Source organism: Suncus etruscus, chromosome 9 (assembly GCF_024139225.1).
Source record: "Suncus etruscus isolate mSunEtr1 chromosome 9, mSunEtr1.pri.cur, whole genome shotgun sequence".
Classification (NCBI taxonomy): Eukaryota; Metazoa; Chordata; class Mammalia; order Eulipotyphla; family Soricidae; genus Suncus; species Suncus etruscus.
Window position 1 is genome coordinate 77,939,543 of NC_064856.1, and position 21,899 is coordinate 77,961,441.

Genomic DNA, 21,899 nt, shown 5'->3' on the forward strand with positions numbered 1-21,899 from the left:
CTATATTGGAAATTATATATTCAATTTCTGGGGTTTTGTAGGTTTCTTAGTTGGCATTTAATTAGTCACTTCTTTTTTTGTTTCCTCTTTTAATTGACTAATTAGTCACTGCTAAAACGATTAGGCTTACCTGTGTTAGAACTGGCTTCACCTCAGGTAATTTCATTTAAAAATTATATTGTGACATTTAAAAAATAATCTATGCCACATTTTCATTTTTTCTTCTAGATCTGTGAACTACAAAATGCTTCGATACCCATATTTTTGTAAAATCTATAAAGGATTTCTTTCATGCTGGTTGGAATCTGGAGTATTTTATTTAGGTGGCTGTCAAAAAAAAATACTTGGTACAGCAAGAAAATACCATGAATATGAAGCCCCTAAACAAACAGGTGAAACTGGAGCTCCTGAATCAGATGAATCTCACGATAGAGATTCTGAAGCTGTGACTAGATTACATGTTCCAGTAATGGTGGATGAAGTTGTTCGTTGTTTGGCACCACAAAAGGGACAGGTGAGTTGATATTAAATTTTTTAAATAATATTTGTTTCAGGGACCAGAGCAGTGGTACAAGCGGTAAGGCATGTGTTTGCTAGCCTAGGACAGACTGCAGTTCTATTCCCTGGTGTCCCATATGGTTCCCCAAGCCAGGAGTGATTTCTGTGCACACAGCCAGGAGTAACCCCTGAGCATCATCAGGTGTGGCCAAAAACCAAAAATAAATAAATAAATAAATAAATAAATAAATAAATAAATAAATAAATAAATAAATAAATAAATCGTACAATTGCAATATTGTTTGCACATAGTAGTTACAGAGTTAAAGTGTACAGTTCATTTTTATAAAGTATATTCACTAGGTTATGTAATCATTACCACTATTTAGGAAGAGTGTTATTTATTAAATTGAAACTCTGCCATACCCAGTGATGCTCAGTGGTTACTCAGGAATTACTCCTGGTGGTAATAATAGAGGTATATAGGATGCTGAAGACCTACTGTGCTATCTCTCTCTAGTCTCCATTTGTTGATGTTTATTTTTGAATATAACTATAATTAAATAATATGTGGCCTTCTTTATCTGCTGCCTTGTACTTTGTATGTTTTTAAGATTAGTCCATATTGTAGCAAGCATATGCTACAATTTTCATTTTGTACCTGAATAATCCCATTGTGTCGCTATACAATTGTTTTCTTTTAATCCAGTAAGTAATGGCCATTTATGTTTCCACATTTTGACTATTGTGAATAATGCTATTTATGTATAAGATTTAGTGTGGATATGCACATTTTCAATTTTCCTGGTTTAGTACTTAGGATTGCATTTGAAATTGGAATATGTGCATGCTTTAAAATCTGTAGAGATTACAAAGATATTGCCTTTTTAAAATTAAGCACAGTTACAAAGTAAGCCTTTATCATTGTTCATGAACTAAGTTCTATATTATATACATAAGGTATGTTAGAATGGCTCTTATAAAAGTCATTAGTGATATGCCTTTGATTGCTTAATCTTAAAAATATTTAGAGGAGTGAAAGAATATGTTTTGCATGCTTGAGGCCCTGGCTTGATCTCCAGTACTATCTGATTTACTAAGCAACACTTAAACTAATACTTGAGAATGGAGCTGGGAGTAGCTCCTAAAATTCCCCTGATGTAACCCCAAACACCTCCCACACCTAAAAATATGAACAATATCTTGGTCTTTTTGTTTTCACTATTTATGTATAAATATTATAGGCAAGTAAACCTATTAGTACTATTCTTTTTCTGTGATGCTGGGGTTCAAACTCTGGACCTACTGAGCTATATCATTAGCCTCCTATCCAGAATTATTTCTTTTGAAGTGAATTTTTGTTGTTGTTTTTGTTGTTGCATTGGGAGCACATTCAGTGGTGTTTAGGCCTTACCACTTACTCGGCACTCAGAGCTCACTCTAGAGGTGCTCATGACACCATGTAGGGAGCCAGTGATTAAACCTGGGTCAGCCACATGCAATGCAAATTGCCTTTCCTACTTACTATACTACCACTCTACTTGCTGTACTATTGCTCTGGCCCTTAAATATTTTATTTTAAGAGAAAGAGAAAGGGAGGGATGGAGGAAGAGAATAAAGAGGAAGAGTAAGATAGAAAAAGGATTAACAAGTTCAAGAGAGAATTTGAGCTTCTTCAGCTGGGAGAGTGAGTTCAAGAAAGTGGCAGAGAGGATGGAGAAGAATAAGAGTGAACTGGGACATCTCTAGAAGGATGTGTAAAGCAAATTGCTCAATGACATTGCAAAATAGGCATTCCAAACGTTTCATTTTCATTTCATTTTGAAATTAAATTGGATTGTTTTCTGTTAAGAGCTGGAGACATATATGTAGTATATTTGTATATAGTATATCAATAGTATGTATTTTATATGATATATATCTATATCTGTCTCTATCTATTTATCTATCATCTCTATCATCTATCTATCTATCTATCATCTATCTATCTATCTATCTATCTATCTATCTATCTATCTATCTATCTATCTATCTATCTATCTATCTATCTATCAATCTATCTAGTACAGGAGATATGGAACTTGTCTTGCAAGTTGCTGGCTCTGGGTTGACTCCCAGCATTGTATATCATCTCTTGAGCACCCTATTGTCAGTGATTCCTGATCAGTTAATTAGAAATAAGGCCTGAGCATAACTGGGCTTTCTCCCACCACCAAATGCCCTCCAAACCCTCCAAAAACAAAACAGGTTTTCTATTTAATCTGACTATAAAATGAAATAATGAAGATATGTTCCTTTAATGACTGAAAATGCATGAATAGTAATACTTATATTAAATTTGATTATGTAAAACTATGTGTGCACATATATGCTATTTATCCTTATCTACCTGTTTTTTTCTGGATATGGGTGATAGGAGCAGATAATGAAAAGGTGGAAGTGAATTCAATGACTCAAATATGGCTTCCTAAATCAGAAACTAAATTTTATTCTATAAATTTGCTGAATTACTAGTAAAATCAAATACTTTTATTTTGTATTAACTCATGAAGTAGGAAACAAATCTAACAAAAATTCTAATTAAGTTATTTTCCCTCTAAATCAGTATTGTTTAAAAGACAAGTGAAGTAAAATTTGATTATTCTATAATTTGACCTAGCTTGCTGTTTCATTCTGTTCAAGTTCCTGACAAATGATTAAATGTTCATTTAATTTGACTTTTCTTCTGATTTGAATTGGGGTTTCTAGTAACTTTTTATAGAAAGTTTAATTTTTATGAATGTTATTTCCCAAAACTTTTTTGTGAGGTACACTTAAAGACTGTCATATCTTACCTTTCCTGCAGTCTGGCAGACAGCTTTATTCACTATTCCCTTAATCTTCAAGTAATAAAGAACTGGTGACAGTCCTTGGACAGGAAAGGTCTTCATTTCATTCAAAATCAATTATTTGCATCTTTTCTTCCTGAGCCTTTCCCAAAAATCATTTTCCTCTGCAAACTATGAGTCATACACTCACTTTTATCAATCACCCACTTAATTACTGTTTTTCACATTGACTTCAATGTTGGATTTACAAATGAAACTTTTGATCATAGCAGGAACTTTTAAAAAATACTTGAATGTAGTTTTGAGTGAAGCCTTGAACATTTAATAGTTGTTCCTTTTTCTTAAAAAGTAATATTTAAAAAGTGCTAACTGAAAAATTTTTTTTTATTTACTTAATTTGGATTTTGGGCTGCACCTAGCACAGTGCTCAGGGCTTTCTCTTGACTCTACCCTCAGGGTTCACTCCTGATGCCTGGCACAATTGACCAGGTGTAAGGGAAGTATCCTACTCACTGCATTCTCTCTCCTATGTTATGAAAATAATAAATGTTTATTATTTTTACCATTGTTCTTTTATAACATTAAATTATTTTTAGATACATTTAAAATATAAGTCAATATTAAAAGGTAAAACCTATGTTCTCCTCCCTTTTGTTTTACATAACAAATTTAGATATAATTGCTTACTTGACAAGTTTTCATTAATCCCAAAACACATTTCTTGTTCCTAGAAATGTTTTAGTTTAGGCTATCTTAATAAAATTTTTTTTTCCAGTTTTTGAAGTCTGAAGAAAATAAGTATGATTCTTCCTAGATGAAGATGGTACTAGTTTTATTTTTTTAAGTTTATGTTGTTTGTTTTCTCTGTCAAAACTTCTTCTCAATATAATTTTGTTTTCTTTAGTCAAATTGTACTTTCTAAGGTAATTTCTTTCTAGTCCTTACATGGGGCAAGTATCCCATTTACATGCTTATAGAATTACATAGTTTTCTTTTACAGCACAGTAATTTAAATTTATAACTGATTATATGATTATTTGTTAAATATCTCCCTCTCTCCAGGCTGTTTTCTATGTTTTCTATGTAATCATGGACACACTAATTTTTTTTTTTGGTTTTGGCCACACCCATTTGATGCTCAGGGGTTACTCCTGGCTAAGCATTCAGAAATTGCCCCTGGCTTGGGGGGACCATATGGGGCGCCGGGGGATCTAACAACCATGGTCCTTCCTTGGCTAGCACTTGCAAGGCAGACACCTTACCTCTAGCGCTACCTCACCGGCCCCAGACACACTGTATCTCCAGTGTCCAACATGAATCTCCAATATGGTGGACTTGTAATGATTTTTAAAATTAGTAGTAGATTACAAAGTAACCAGATAACAATGTGAGGTACCAATGAAAGGCTAATCTTTAAGTACTAAGATAGCTTCTTGGACAAAAAATATGGTATAACCAATGTCAGATATCTAGTCTGATTAAACAACTAGAGAAACATGGGAGAGGAATCGGTGAAAATGCTGAGAAAATAACTGATAACTAAACTATTCAAATTCATTTATGATGTGAGATGTAGCTGAGCAGTAGAGTACCTGTCTAGCATATATGAGATTCTGGGTTGGATCCCTGCCAACATGAGCAAAACAACAAATCAGAACCCCCTTCAAATAATCCATGCTGACAAATTTTAAGTTATGTTGATAAGATTGGTTTTATAAAATATTCAAAATAAGTATCTGAACTTACTTTGATAATCTTACCGTTTAATATATTTTTTTAGATCTACCTAAGTTTGTCATGGTATCATATATGTTAAATGTCTTTATGAAAATAATTATGCTTTTTAAAAAATTAGTAGTAGTATTATAATTGAAACTATAATTCTCAATGGAGAGTAAATATCAAAGAGAAATCCTAAGACTGTATGTTTGTTCTAATTAAATATCAAAAGATTTTCATAGAAAGGACGACTTTCATTTGTTTATCATCTGTCTAGTTATATTTAAATACTGCCTATCTTCTAAGTGTCAGGATGGATACCTTGGCCCATATTTGTATACATATTCACATGCATACATAATAAATATATTACAATCTTAAAATTTAAGGTGGAATGAACTTTGCCAAAAGTGGTACTTTTGTTTTCTTATTATTTAAAATTAAAAATGTTAGTTTCTTTGAAACTTTTTAAACTTTGCATTCTATTTATTTGTCATTAAAAATCACATATGAAATGACCTTTGTATCAAAATACCTTCTGGGATGAAGTATTTCTAGTGGTGTACTAGTAAACATTTTAACATCTGGTCTGACGGTTGAATTGAGTTATAAACTATTTAAAAGAACAAAAACCCTGATTTATTTTCTTTGCATATTTATCCCATGTTCATAGTTATACCATGACTTTTTCAAACTACTTACCTGATATTACTAAATGTAATTTTAGGAAAAAATATGTATGGTTCACCTACTCTGACTAGTGTGAACAACACTGGATATGATTGATAGCATTAGATATTTGTCAATTACATGGTTCACAATTATTTTCCTTAACTGGTGTGTATGACATTGGATATGATTGATAGCATTAGATATTTCTCAATTATATAGTGTCATATTTTTTCCTCAACTAGTGTGAACAACATGATATGATTGTTAGCATTAGATATTTGTCAATTGTAAATGTCACATTTTTTTTCCTGTGCTAGACAGTACAGTGGATAAAGTGCTTGCCTTGCTTGTAGCCATTGTTTGATCCCTGCATAATATATCTTTCTTGAAACTCTACCAATTGTGATCTGGCACAGCTGAGTGTGGCACTGAAAACAAAAATGTATCAAACAAAACAAAACAAAACCAACAACATTTTTTTTCTCACAGTTTTTAAACCAGTAGAGTTTTTTAGGTTTATATTTAACTCATTTGAGTTTTGCTAGTTACTAATTTCTTATTTTAATGTTATAGCCATAGAATACAAGTGTTTTGAGGGACTAAGGCAGGATTAGTTTAGGAATAGATCATGGACTTATTTTCATTCTGTGCTCAGTGCTTGGTAGACCATATGTGATTCCAGGATTGAGCCAGGGTCACATGAAAAGCTAGTGTCTAACCCCTGTACTATCTATTGCTTCAGCCCTGAATATGAATTTTTAGTAGTTCTAAATTATAAAACTCTTCTTTCCAATTTATAATTATCTCAAATGTAAAAGTTATAAACAATATTTATATATTTGATATATAATTGCCTTATTAAAAACATGAAATACATATTTTATTGATTGAGAAACTTTGAAATTTACTTTATCAATTTTTTACACAAGTTTGATTCACACAGATAAGTTAATTTCTAATTACATAGAGATAGTAAGAGAATATTTTGCAAATGAACATTCTGTTATTAATATAATAAAAAAACTACAGCAAGGTCTGAGCATTGGATCAGGGGTAGGGCATTTGCCTTGCATGTGGGTGACTTAGGACAGACTGTGGTTTGATTCTTTATTCTCTGATATGGTCCCCCAAGGCAGGAACAATTTCTAAGTGCATATCCAGTAGTAACCCCTGAACGTCACCAGGTATGGCCCAAACCAAAAACAAAACAATAAAGTAAAATAACCAGAGCAAGATGACACACAGTTATAAACACTTGTGTACTTATGTCAAACCATCAAAATATATGTGAAACAAAACTTGACAGAATTGAAGGGAGAAGTTTTAGTTGTGGACCTAATACCTCACTCAGTAAACTACAAAACAGATATATAAGCAAATACAGGTTCTAAATACCACAATTAGTGAATTAGAGCTAATAAATATATAGACCATTCTACCCAACAATAGTATGATACACATTTGTCTTATGGTCACTTGAGACATTTTTCCGGTATAGAGGTATAGACATATTTCTGTTAACAAATTAAATTTTAATACCTTAAATGTTAACATACAGCTTATTTTATCTGACCCTAGGGGGATGAAGTTAGAAATAAATCAATATGAAAACTGAAAAGTTTTTGAATTTGTTAGATGTAAAGAACATACTCTTAAACAATCAATGAAACAAAGAAATCAAAATGGAAAGTAGAGCATTACATAAAAAAAGGTGAAAACAGGGTCCGGAGAGATAGCACAGCGGCGTTTGCCTTGCAAGCAGCCGATCCAGGACCAAAGGTGGTTGGTTCGAATCCCGGTGTCCCATATGGTCCCCTGTGCCTGCCAGGAGCTATTTCTGAGCAGACAGCCAGGAGTAACCCCTGAGCAACGCCGGGTGTGACCAAAAAAAACAAACAAACAAACAAACAAAAAGGTGAAAACAAAACACAACGTACTCAAGTTTATGGTACATAGAGTTACTTATAGGAAAACAAATATAAACATGAAAGTAATTATAAAGTTTAGAAAAAATGTATTAGAAAGTTAAACTAGAGAAATGCCAATAAAATCCATATGAGATCAGTGAAATTCAAAATCTGGAGACTCAGTTAAAAAAAGGAGGAATGCTCATAATGTTAAATTGAATATGGCCCTATAACTCACAAGGTGGTAAAAATATAAAAGATTATAACTATAGTTCAGTGACTGCTTATCTGGTCACAAAATTGATAGCTTAGATGAAATGAAGTAGTTCTTAGAAACAAAAAGCCTGCCTAGACTAAACCATATAGAAATGGAAAATCTGAATAGACTTATGACAAGTAAAATGATCGACTTACTTATGAAAAAAAATTTCTAGACAAAGGAAAGTCCTGGAACTGATTGATTGCTTCACTGAAAAATCTTACCAAAGTAAAATTTAGTTCCAATCTTTTTCATTTTTCAAAAAAACTATACTTCTAATTTATCCTAAGAGGCCAATTTAAACCCAAGTTAAAAGGACTATTAGAAAACTACAAGTAAATGTCTCTTATGAACATTGCTATAAAAATTCTCAAAAATTAGTACCTAGATTTCAACAGAATATTAAATTATTAATAATAAAAGTAATTTATTCTTGCTAGGCAAGAATTGCTCATTATGTAGCAAATAGTAAATGTAATATATTAAGTCACAATGGTTAAAAAATGGTTAAAAATTATCATGTTAATTCAGAGAAAAAAATTTAACCAGTTTTAATACTGAAAAAATAGAATAGAAGAATGTTATCAAAATTCAAAAATCATATAAGGTATATGTAGAGTGTACAAGTGAAAGATTGAAATATTTCTTTTAAGATCAGGAAAAGGCTAGGATGCTTTCTGTCACTGCTCTGACATATTTGTTATCTCTGTACTGGAAGTTTTAGTTGGAGCCTTATATCATAAAAAAAAAAGCTTCATATTGGAAAAGCCAATAAAGATCTTTTTTGTGATTCTATGATCCTATATTTTGAAAACTCCGTAGATTATATGCAAACACATAAAGCCTTTAAAGCTAATCTGCAAAGTAAAATGAAAAAAAAAAAAACAGCTTAGAAACTTTACAGACTCAAAACCAGTCTTAAGAGAAAAACTGAAAGACCTAATTTAAGACAAGACTGACCAAAAGACACACCAAATTTCGATATAAAGATGGCATTAAATCTCAGGACAATTCTTTCTCTCAATGTCAATGGACTAAATGCACCAGTTAAGAGACACAGAGTGGCTAAATGGATCAAAAAACTCAATCCAACCTTCTGCTGCCTACAAGAAACACACCTGAATAGTCAGAAAAAACATAGACTCAAAATAAAAGGCTGGAGGAAAATCATCCAAGCAAACAACACCCATAAAAAAGCTGGAGTGGCCATACTAATATCAGATAATGCAAACTTTATACTCAGGAAGGTTGTAAGGGACAATGATGGACATTTTATATTAATCAAGGGGTATGTAGAGCAGGAAGAAATCACTCTCCTAAACATATATGCAATAAATGAGGGTCCAGAAAAATAATACAATTGTTGACAAATCTGAAAAATAACATCAATAACAACACAATAATTGTGGAGGACGTCAACACAGCTTTGTCAACACTGGATAGATCAAGCAGACCAAAATCCAACAAGAATATACTAGACTTGAGAAGAGAAATGGAAGAAAGAGGCCTCGTGGATATATATAGGACAATCCATCCCCAGAAACCTGGATACACATTCTTCTCCAATGTACATGGGACATTCTCCAGGATAGACTATATGCTGGCACATAAAACATACCTCCATAATATCAAGAGGATAGAAATCTTGCAGGCTACCTTCACTGACCACAAGGCTCTGAAATTATATGTGAATTCTAAAGGGACACAGAAGAAAACTTTAACAGTTTTTAAACAGCCTTATACTGAATAACCAGTGGGTCCAATATGATATCAAAGAGGAAATCAAAATATTCCTGGAAACAAATGATAATAAAGACACAAACTATCAGAACTTATGGGACACAGCAAAAGCAGTACTGAGAGGAAAATTTATAGCTTTGCAAGCATACATCAGGAAGGAAGAAGGGGCTTACCTGAGTAGCTTAATGACGAAGCTCATAGAACTAGAAAGTTCTCAACAAAATGATCCAAAAGTAGGAAGACAAAAGGAAATAACAAAGCTGAGAACAGAAATCAACGAAGTGGAAACCCAAAAAACAATCCGAAAGATCAACAAAAGCAGAAGTTGGTTCTTTGAAAAAATAAACAAGATTGATAGACCACTGGCAAAACTAACAAAGAAAGAGAGAGTAACTTGATAACTCATATTAGGAATGAAAAAGGAGAGATCACTACTGATATGGCAGAGATTCAAAGGGTAATCAGAAACTACTTTGAGAAGCTCTATGCCACTAACAATGAGAACCTGGAAGATATGGGTAAATTCTGGGACTCTTCTACTCTTCCACAGTTGAATGAAGAGAATATAGCATATCTAAACACCCCATCACTATTGATGAAATTAAAACGGTAATCAAAAGTCTGCCCCAAAACAAAAGCCCAGGCCCAGATGGATTCACTAATGAATTCTTTCAAACTTTCCAAGAGGAACTACTACCAATCCTGGTAAGACTCTTTCATGAAATTGAGCAAACGGAAACACTTCCAAATAGCTTTTATGAAGCCAACATCACCTTGATACCTAAACCAGAGAGAGATGCTATGAAAAAAAAAATTACAGACCAATATCGCTGATGAATGCAGATGCAAAGATCCTCAACAAAATCCTGGCAAATAGGATTCAATGCCTCATTAAGAAAATCATCCACTATGACCAAGTGTGTTTCATCCCAGGAATGCAAGAATGGTTTAACATCCGTAAATCTATCAACATAATGCACAACATCAACAACAAGAAAAGTAAAAATCACATGATCATATCAATAGATGCAGAGAAAGCAATTGATAAGGTCCAACACCCATTCTTGATCCAAACTCTCAGCAAGATAGAATGAAAGGAACCTTTCTCAATATAGTTAAGGCCATCTACCAGAAGCTAGTGGCAAATATTATCCTCAATGGAGAACAACTAAAGCCTTCCCTCTAAATTCTGGCACAAGACAAGGCTGTCCTCTCTCACCTCTCCTATTCAACATGGCACTGGAAGTACTCGCTGTAGTGCATAGGCAAGAAAAAGATATTAAGGGAATCCAGATAGGAAAGGAAGAAGTCAAGCTCTCACTGTTTGCAGATGACCTGATACTCTACTTAGAAAACCCTAAAGACTCTACCAAAAGCTTCTAGAAACAATAGACTCATATAGCAAGGTGGCAGGATACAAAATTATCACACAAAAATCAATGGCCTTTCTATACACCAATAGTAATAAGGAAGAAATGGACATTAAGAAAACAACACCATTCACAATAGTGCTACACAAACTCAAATATCTTGGAATCAACTTGACTAAACATGTGAAGGACCTATACAAAAAAAACTATAAAACACTGCTCCAAGAAATAAGAGAGGACACGTGGAAATGGGAGCACATACCCTGCTCGTGGATTGGCAGGATTAACATCAAAATGGCAGTACTCTCCAAGGCATTGTACAGATTAATGTGATCCCTCTAAAGATATCTGTCTTCAAAGACGTGGATCAGGCACTTTTGAAATTCATTTGGAACAATAAACACCCTAGAATAGCTAAAGCAATCATTGGGGAAAAGAATATGGGAGGAATTACTTTCCCCAACTTTAAACTGTACTACAAAGCAATAGTTATCAAAACAGCATGGTATTGGAATAAGGACAGGTCCTCAGATCAGTGGAATAGGCTTGAATACTCAGAAAATGTTCCCCAGACATACAATCACCTAATTTTGATAAAGGAGCAGAAATCCTAAATGGAGCAGGGAAAGCCTCTTCAATAAGTGGAGTTGGCACAACTGGCTAGCCACTTAAAAAAATTGAACTTAGATCCCCAGCTAACATCATGTGTGAAGTTAAAATCTAATGGATAAAAGACCTCGATATCAGACCTGAAGCCATAATATATATATAACAACACGTAGGCAAAACACTTTAGGACATTGAGACTACAGGCATATTTAAGGAGGAAATTGTACTCTCCAAGCAAGTGAAAGCAGATATTAACAGATGTGAATATATTAAGCTGAGAAGCTTCTGTACCTCAAAGGAAATACCGCCCAGGATACAAGAGCCACCCACTGAGTGGGAGAAACTATTCACCCAGTACCCATCAGATAATTTTGGGCTAATCTCCAAAATATACAAGGCACTAACAGAACTTTACAAGAAAAAAAATCTAATCCCATCAAAAAATGGGAAGAAGAAATGGACAGACACTTTGACAAAGAAGAAATACAAATGGCCAGTAGGCACATGAAAAAATGCTCTACATCACTAATCATCAGGGAGATGCAAATCAAAACAACAATCAGATACTATCTCACACCACAGTGATTGGCACACATCACAAAGAATGAGAACAAACAGTGTTGGCGTGGATGTGGAGAGAAAGGAACTCTTATCCACTGATGGTGGAAATGCAGTCTAGTTCAACCTTTATGGAAAGCGATATGGGATTCCTTCAAAAACTGGAAATCAAGCTCCCATAGGATCCAGCTATACCACTCCTAAGAATATACCGTAGGAACACAAATATACAATACAAAAACTTCCTTACACCTATATTCATCGCAGCACTATTTATCATAGCAAGACTCTGGAAACATATACACATATGCAGCTGTCAGGAGAGATGAAGTCATGAAATTTTCCTATATATGGATGCATATGGAATCTATTATGCTGAGTGAAATAAGTCATAGAAATAGAAAAACGCAGAATGGTGTCACTCATCTATGGGTTTTTAAGAAAAATGAAAGACATTCTTGCAATAATAATTTCAGACACAAAAGAAAAAAGAGCTGGAATTTCCAGTTGACCTCATGACGCTCACCACAAAGAGTGATGAGTTTAGTTAGAGAAATAACTACATTCTGAACTGTCCTAATAATGAGAATGTATGAGGGAAATGGAAAGCCTGTCTAGAGTACAGGTGGCGGTTGGGTGGGGAGAAGGGAGATTTGGGACATTGGTGATGGGAATGTTGCACTGGTGATGGGTGGTGTTCTTTACATGACTGAAACTCAAACACAATCATGTATGTAATCAAGGTGTTTAAATAAAATAAAATATATTAAAACATTGTTAATAAAGAAAGCTAATTAGCTTTCATGTTCATGGGTTACACTATCTTAAATTGTTAAAATGTTAATGCTACCGAAAATAATTCATAGCTTTAGTAGATGTTTGGCAATGGAAATAGAAACACTTTATAACACTTATACAGACTGAAAGGATCCTGTTATCTATCATCAATCTATCTCTGTATCAATAATCTATTTATCATCTAATCCATTGCTTCTCAATTGTTTTCTGTCATGCCCCCCTAGGAAGAAAACATTTTTCTTGCCCCCTCTGCATGAATGTAAATAGTATCTTTATTAACGAAAACTTTAACTTGCAAAACAAAAATATACATAATAATTTGAGCTGATTTTTTTAATCAGAGATGATGTTTGGATTAGTGGCTACAATGAGCATATTTTGCAATGCATAGCTTTTCAAAATGGGGTTTGAAGCCGGACTCAGCAACTCTCAGCTTCAGAGACATACAGAGACATAAACACATAAACCTGGGGCTTAGCTTGTTATGACAGTGTTTGCTGAGGTCAAACGCGCCCCCCCTTTATGGAGCCTCGTGTCCCCCTGGGACGCCCCACTATTTGAGAACCACTGATCTATCTATATCATCTATCATGGCCGCACCTTGTAGATTCTTAGGGCTTACTTCTGTCTCTGTGCTCAGGAATCACACTTGGCTGACTCAAGGGACCAAATGGATTGCCAGGGATCAAAACCAGGTTGATCCAGTGAAAGGTAACTGTCCAACCTGTTGTTTTTGTGCTTCATCACCAAATACTTTCATTAATCATAAAAAAGAAGCTTGAAGATCATACTTTATGATTTTAAAACTTGCTGAGAGGCTATAAATGATTGAAAATAATAGAGTACACATAAATAAACTCTCTCACTATTCAAGAATGACAAGAAAGTCATTCATTTTGGGACTTTCTAAAGTAAAGGCCAAAATGGTGGAGAAAGGAGCCGACTGCTCTGGAGCATGAGATGTTTAGAGCAGATAGCAGTCAAAGTAAGTATTGTTCAATAGGGAAAGGAAAGGGAATTTCAACAAATTATGCTAGGAAAACTCAGTTACATTTAAAAAAATGGACTCTTAATAGTAATATGCATAAATTAATTTAAAATTGAACACAGGCATATGTAACACCCTCAATTGTAAGATTTAGGAGAAATTAATATAGGATAAAAATTAATGCAATTTATTTTGGCAATGTATTATTGGATATAATACCAATGTCGCAGGTACTAAGAGAAAAATATAGACAAATTTTACTACTTGAAAATTTATAAAGGATTTTATCTTCAAAGATAATTTTCCCATAATAAAAGGTAGCCCATAAAACAGACGTGTATGCAAATTATAGACTCCATAGGGATTATATCTAGAACTTAGAATTCCAGAAGCAAACACAGTTCCAAAATAGAGCTTTTTATTTCTGTAAAGATAGATGAGTGCAGATAAGCACATGAGAGATGTTAACATCAGTTTTTTTTTGGAAGTGTTAAATCAATTAAAATGAGATACTAGTTTTGTATGCTCAAAATGCTTGGTTTGATTCCCATTAGCAAATTGCTGGCTGATACACCACAGGTTGTGGACCCCCAAACCAGCAATAAAACAGATGTGTTGGTGAGGCCAAAGAGATAGGTAACACAGGGGGGGGGTTAGGTACTAGCCTTGCATAGATAGAAGCTGTTCTATCCAGGCTTGTCTATACCATCACCTGGAAGTAATCCTCTACCACGGAAGACCCTTCACTGCTTAGACATCGACCTGCTCAAAAGAGACTTCCCTTAACACTGAGAAGACTTAACAACAACAACGACCTGCTTACAGGACAGGGCTCCCTGCACTGCCCTTTGATTGTGAGGTGAAAGGAGAGGATGCTCCACATCCTGACTTCACTGTAGGATATGCAGATTCCAGGATCTTTAATACAGAAACATGATACCAACAACAGAGACTGTGTGAAAAATAAAATTGTGTTGGCACTACAGACAATGTCTTGGATTGGATGATCTAACTTGCCTGGAGCCTAGAGGTTGGTCTTGTGCCAGGAAACTTCAGGGGTCGGGTCCTCTTTGTATTTAGGCCAAGGTTATTCCTTTCCATGTCCCTCATATTTTGGTGGGCCTATGCAAACAACAATTGCCACTCTAACCCATTTATACTGTGCTCCTTTGACTCTAATCCTTAAAAAGAACCCACTTACAATTTGAAGGTTAACTGAAGCTATATGCATGTACATGGAAAATATAGAAAAATACTATGCCTGTAATGTTTAAGGAGTTACGTAAGTTTTATGGCTTTAGATTGCCTTGTATGCTGTTAAGAAATATATGTGTTACAAGTCCTGGGGAGTTGAGGGACAAAGTATTTGTACATGATTCTGTCTTATATATCTTAATGTTCTATGGGCTGAAATTTCAAAGTTAGATATCAAGCAAGTGGACTTTCATGAGAATTATGTTATGGGTTTGATTGTCCTTCAACTGTATACATTTACCTTGTCCTCTTTCTTTGCATCTTTGTTCTCATAACTAAAAATAAAAAATTTAACAACAACATAAAAAAGGGGGGGAAGAAGAAGCTGGTTAGTTTTTTCTATTGTTTGCATTTTCACCCAATTATGGTCTTCTACTCCAGCCAGGATGATCCCTGAATGAAGAGCCAGGAACAAGCCTTGAATATTTCTAGAGTATGACCCTAACAAAAACAAAAACAACATATTGGCAAGGATAAGTTGAAGTTAGAATTCTTGTGACTGTTAAGAAATAAAAAATGTGGGGCCTGGAGAGCGGTGGCGCAAGCGGTAAGGCACCTGCCTTGCCTGTGCTAGCCTAGGATAGACCGTGGTTTGATCCCTGGGCATCCTATATGGCCCCCAAGCCAGGGAGTGATTTCTGAGCGCATAGTCAGGAGTAACCCCTGAGCATCACTAGGTGTGGCCCAAAAAACATAACCAAAAAATATATAAAAGAAATAAAAAAGTAAATTTGCAGTGGAATACAGGTTATTTTAAGTTGGCACCTTAAAATGAATATATTTTTGCCATAGAAATAGGTCAGTAAATTGAGTATATGCTTTGCATATAAGAGGATGGATTTATTCCCAACACTGCGTTGTTTCCTGAGTATTGTCAGGAACAACCCTGGGACACTCCTAGGAATGTCTCAAATCCCCAAAGTAAATAGAATAGACATATAATTCAGTAATCCTCATCTTTGGTTATATATTTAAATGAAAGAAAGACCTTCTAGGAATATTTGTGCATTCATTTTAATAGTATTCACAATGACTAAAATATGACAGTGTTTCTTGATGGATGGATAAACAAAATGTGTTGTATATATACAATGGAGTTTTACTGAGCCTTAACTTGGTAGGAAATTATTCAATGTGATGTATGTTTGGAATTTTCATGTTTAATGCATGAGCCATAAACAGATTTTGCTAAGTAAAATAAACCAGTCACAAAAAGATACAGTGTGTGAGTTCACTTATCTGAGATATTTGGTGTATTTAACATCTTTGTCAGGAAATTGGGTAACTATTTTCAGAGACTATTTCTTGCCCAATTATTATTTAATTGACTTTTTATTTTTGACAAGTGAATTGTTTAATTGATGGCATTTGTATAGTTTTATGTTACTTATTTTATTACAGGAAAAAAAAGCCAGCAATTAAAAGTTAGGTTACCAGGGCTGGTAGAAAGCTCAAAAGAATGGATTGTGTTATCTTGCTTGCTAGAGGCTCCCCTGTTTGATCCAGTGGGAGAGGGCATGTCTTTTCCTTCCAGACACAGGGAAATAGCTGTTTGTCTTTTTTTTTTTTTTTTTTTTTTTTTTGTGGGAGAGGGGGAGCACTCAGGGGTTATTCCTGGCTCTATGCTTAGAAAACGCTCCTGGCAGGCTCTGGGGACCATATGGGATGCCGGGATTCAAACCACAGTCCTTCTGCATGCAAGGCAAACACCCTACCTCCATGCTATCTCTCTGGCCCCAAGCTGTTCCACTGGGAAATAGCTATTTACCTTTTTGAAGAAAATTGTTAGTATATTTGTGGTTTCTGGAAACAGATTATAATTTTTGTTTTTCTAATTTATTCATCATTCTATCATTCTATCTGCTATCAGCCTGTCTATATCTTTTTCTCTTTCCTTCTTTCTCTTCTGTTCTTTCTTTCTTTCTTTCTTTCTTTCTTTCTTTCTTTCTTTCTTTCTTTCTTTCTTTCTTTCTTTCTTTCTCTTTCTTTCTTTCTTTCTTCTTCTTTTCTTTCTTTCTTTTCTTTCTTTCTTTCTTTCTTTCTTCTTCCTTCTTTCTTCTTCCTTTTCTTCTTCTTTTTCTTTCTTTCTTTCTTTCTTCTTTCTTTCTTTCTTTCTTTCTTTCTTTCTTTTCTTTCTTTCTTTCTTTCTTTCTTTCTTTCTTTCTTTCTTTCTTTCTTTCTTTCTTTCTTTCTTTCTTTCTTTCTTTCTTTCTTTCTTTCTTTCTTTCTTTCTTTCTTTCTTCCCTTTCTTTTTCCCTCTCCTCCCCTCCCCTCCCTTCCCCTCTCCTTTCCTTTTCCCCTTCCCCCTCTCTTTTCATTTTCCCCTTTCTTTTTTTCTTTCCTTTCCTTTCCTCTTCTCTACCCACCCACACTCAGTTGTTCTCAGGTATTATTCCTGACTCTGTACTCAGGGATCACTCCTGACAAACCAGCAAACTCTTGGCAAACCAAATGTGATGCTGATGATTGTACCTGGGTTGGTTCACAAAAGACAAACTCTACCCACTGTTCTAGCTCTGTGAACCTGGTGATAGTTTGTTAATTGTGTGAATAAGTAAATTAATATTGCTTTGGCAATTTTCTATTGTAGATTCTATTTCTTGTACATTTTATATATATTCTAAAATACTAATACTTTTACAAATGTTTGTTTTAGATTTTGTGATTATCTTTGTTATTATGTGATTTTTTAATCAAAACAATATTGTTAGTTTTTTTTAGGTTATCAGTAGTAGCATTTATGGAGAACCTATTGTAGTTGCTACTGTGATGAATATTTTGTGTACTGTCAGGAAAAAAATTGAAATTGTTATATCTTTGCTGTTGCAGATAGCTCAAAGTGATGGATCACCTGCTTTGTCTGTGGGAGGTTCAGATTCAGTCCTGAGTACTATGTGGTTCTCAGAACATCACTAGAGCAATTCCCAGGTGCTAAACCTACAGTACTTACTAAACACCTCCACTGCTGCCAGGTGTGACTGAAAGGCCAATAGGAAAGAATCAAACCACCATATTTGAATCAACAGTACTAAGCACAAAAAGTTAGAAAATTAATTATTATATTTGATCACTTAAACTTTTATTTCCAATATTTCCGTTATAAAATTAGTTTTTCAAAACAAATATTTGGTGGTTAATCCTGTCTCAAATATTATATTTAGAAACTAACTAATTTTGAGATGAAGCCTGAATACCACTGGTAAATTTAGTATCTTTCCCAGATAGAAATGTATATATACTTAGTGTTCTTTTTTAAAGTGATTGTTTATATTATAAGAAAAGCAAATATTATGCAGAGGTAAGTTTTCTTATAATTAAAAATTTATTTGGTAGATGTGTTAAGATATAAATAAGATCTATATAAGAAAATGAACTCAAAATATTTCGTAGTCTTTTTTTTTGTTTGTTTTTGTTTTTTTAGGGCCACACCCATTTGATGCTCAGGGGTTACTCCTGGCTAAGTGCTCAGAAATTGCCCCTGGCTTAGGGGGATTATATGGGATGCGGGGGGATTGAAACACGGTCCTTCCTTGGCTAGCGCTTGCAAGGTAGACAATTTACCTCTAGAGCCACCTTACCGGCCCCATGTAGTCTTATTTTTAACATGTTAAAAGTTTTATTAGTGAATGTGTCATAATTTAAAGGGAAAACAATTTGCTGTTAGTGTTTCCTATTATTTAAAATGTAATTAAGGTGTTTAAATAAATTAAAAAAAAAAATTCCATCTCAAAAAAAAAAAGAAAATAAAAAAAAAATGTTACTTTGCATATACTCAGTTTTTTGCATACCGTCCATTCCAGTAAATTTGGTAGCGAGGTGAATATTCTTGCTTCTCTACCAGTGTTAAATGTCTTTCCTTTTTGTGGGTTGGCTTTTGAGCTATCTATCAGTCTTGAATTAACATTTTTTTGGTCCTTGTATATAATTCTCATTAAAGTTTACAACAAAATAATTGAGGAATTTAGTTAAACAAGATTAATACCTTATTTGATTCCTTTGCCTATTTATACCTTTCATTTCATTTATATTAAATCTGTTTGCCAAATATTTTTTGTTATAAAAATAGAATTAAGATTGTTTTTGCTTTATATTTATAGTTAAAGTAACAGAAAATTAGAAATTACAATTTAAAAACATCATTCCCAGCTATGTATATCTCCCAAATAACTGTACATTTGTGTGAGAAATGATATTCTTTCTTATTTAGATGTCAATTAATTAAAATTATTTATTTTAAAATTTTAATTTTAATTTATATGAGAGCTGTTCTTCTAATTTAGTAAATAAAGACCCAGAAAGAAAACACGGCAAACTCATTGAAAGAAAGAAGAAACAGTGAGATTTTTCTGTGCACTGTGCAAAGAAACACATTTGTATGAGTCATATAGAGTACTGGTTATTCTCTATTTAGGTCAACATTGGTCCTTGTTCAATAGTCTAATCATAATTGCTGCAGGAGTCTAGGTATGGTGGTTCTGTCTATTCCATTTTTTTTAAAGTTCTGGATTATTTTTCTTAAGAGTGTTAATCGTACCTTGACCTTGTGAGTTCTCATATAAGAAATTGCTTAGTTTTAAGTACTATACCTAAAATAATATTTTATAACAAACCAGGTAGCAGATCTATCTGGTGAGCTATCTTGTTACAGTGTTCTGTGAACTCTCTCTTTTCCTCTGCAACTGTTAGCTTTTGTCCTTTCTGGTGAAACAAGTAACATTTACCTTGATGAATATTTTCTTTATTTTGATGAATAGTTTTAGAAGTCTTGACGAATATATTTTCTTTATTTTGATGAATATTTTTAGAAGTCTTGATGAATATATTTTCTAACTACTTTTTCTTGTTCCATATAATTTTTTTTTACTTGAGTTGGACTTTTTTGGGTTTCTCTTATCAATTCTATACTAAGTAATAATTTTATTCATGTCATACTCATTTTATTCTTTGTTTATATGTTTTTCTATACTAAGTTTCCAAAAAATCAGCAGTTATTGTAACATTGTAAGAGTATAGCAATTAGGGCATATCCCTAATGCTATAGTTAGTATTACTAACAATAGTTATTGTTATACTAACAATAGTTAGTATTAATATTACAGCACTGTAATATTACAACAATTGGGGGGCAGATAGTACATAGGGTTCATACCTAGCATGGAACAGTAGACCTGGGTTCCATTATCCTTACTACATGAATACTGAGCATTAGTTAATGGTGAGCATTAGCACCTCAGGTGTTGGGCAGTAACATATTCTTAGACCCTTGGATCAAGATCAAGGATGGTTGGCTGAAAATAACCTATGACTCGCCCAGATTGGAGAACTACATGAGGATCTGACTGGAGAACTGCATGGGGACCTTCCCATATGTATATGTATGTATATATGCAAATGTACATATAACATAAATCAAGACATATATTTACATATATGTTTAAAAAGATACATGTTTACATATATCTATTTTCATTTTGGATGGTTGGCTGAAAATAACCTATGACTCGCCCAGATTGGAGAACTACATGGGGAGCTGACTGGAGGACTGCATGGGGACCTTCCCATATGTATGTCTATGTATATATGCAAATGTACATATAACATAAATCAAGACATATATTTACATATATGTTTAAAAAGATACATGTTTACATATATCTATTTTCATTTTGGGCTACACATAGTGATGCTCAGGGCATACTCCTGGCATACCTTTGGCTTTGAGCTAAGGGATTATGCCTGACAAGACTCAGGTGACCATATGGGATGCCAGAAATTAAATCTGGATTGCTGCTTACAAGGCAAGCAACCTACCTGCTGTACAATTTCTTTGCCTCTAAATGTTTTTTCTTACTTTCTCTAGCACCTTGTTACTATTGTCTCTTCTCTGGTTTTTGTTTACTTTTCTTTTGTAGCAGAAATAAGGAAGAGTTAAAACTACTGTAATTCAAATTACCTTTCCCTCCACTTTGTTTTGAAAGCTATATTTGGTTAGAAGTATGGGTGCTGGGGATCAAACCTGGTCCTTATATATGCAAAGCATGTCCTCAGCCCATTAAATTAAGCCTTTACCTTTCTCCCATTTTTATAAATCATCTTTATAATTGTCGTGTGAAGGCTTACTTTTCCCTCAGGCGGTCATGTCAACACCAAGATTATTTCTTATTTGAAAAACGGATGTGAAGCCAACATGTTAAAAAGGTTTGATTTTGTTCCAATTGAAATGATAAAATATAAAAATGACAAAAAATTGATTTTTGAATGAAACTAAAATCATTTCTCTTGCTAGTGACTACTTTAGTCTTTACATGGTGGACGGTCATATTTAGTCCCTGGCACCACTTGGAGTGAGATTCTCTCTTCTTTCCCTAGCAAAAATCTGGGAATAGCCCACTAGCACTATGAGATGTTTCCCTTTACCCTCTTCAAATTTTTAATATGAATATTGTTTCAATCAAAAATGAAGGACTGAACTTAGAAATACTTATTGGTGTTTATTTTGTGTGTGTGTGAAACTACTCAGATTTTCTTAAAGTTTTCTAAGTTTTTAGTATTGTTGATTACATACAAAACAAAAACTTTATAGATAACTATAAAGTCTTCTATAAGTGCATTGACCAACTGTGGTTTGGTTATATTGAAAATATTATTTCTGAGGCTTTGGCATTTGGATAAATTTAAACAAATCCCTAAAATTCTGGC

At 33.8% G+C, this 21,899-nt stretch overlaps 1 protein-coding gene across 1 annotated transcript in view; it reads left to right on the forward strand.

Moving 5' to 3' along the window:
- Nucleotides 1-21,899, forward strand: part of METTL15 (methyltransferase like 15) — a 229,340-nt gene that overhangs the window by 4,930 nt on the left and 202,511 nt on the right. Inside the window, exon 2 of the mRNA XM_049780093.1 lies at nucleotides 229-514. Within this exon, the coding sequence (XP_049636050.1) occupies nucleotides 229-514 (286 nt within the window). The remainder of the gene's footprint in view (nucleotides 1-228; nucleotides 515-21,899) is intronic.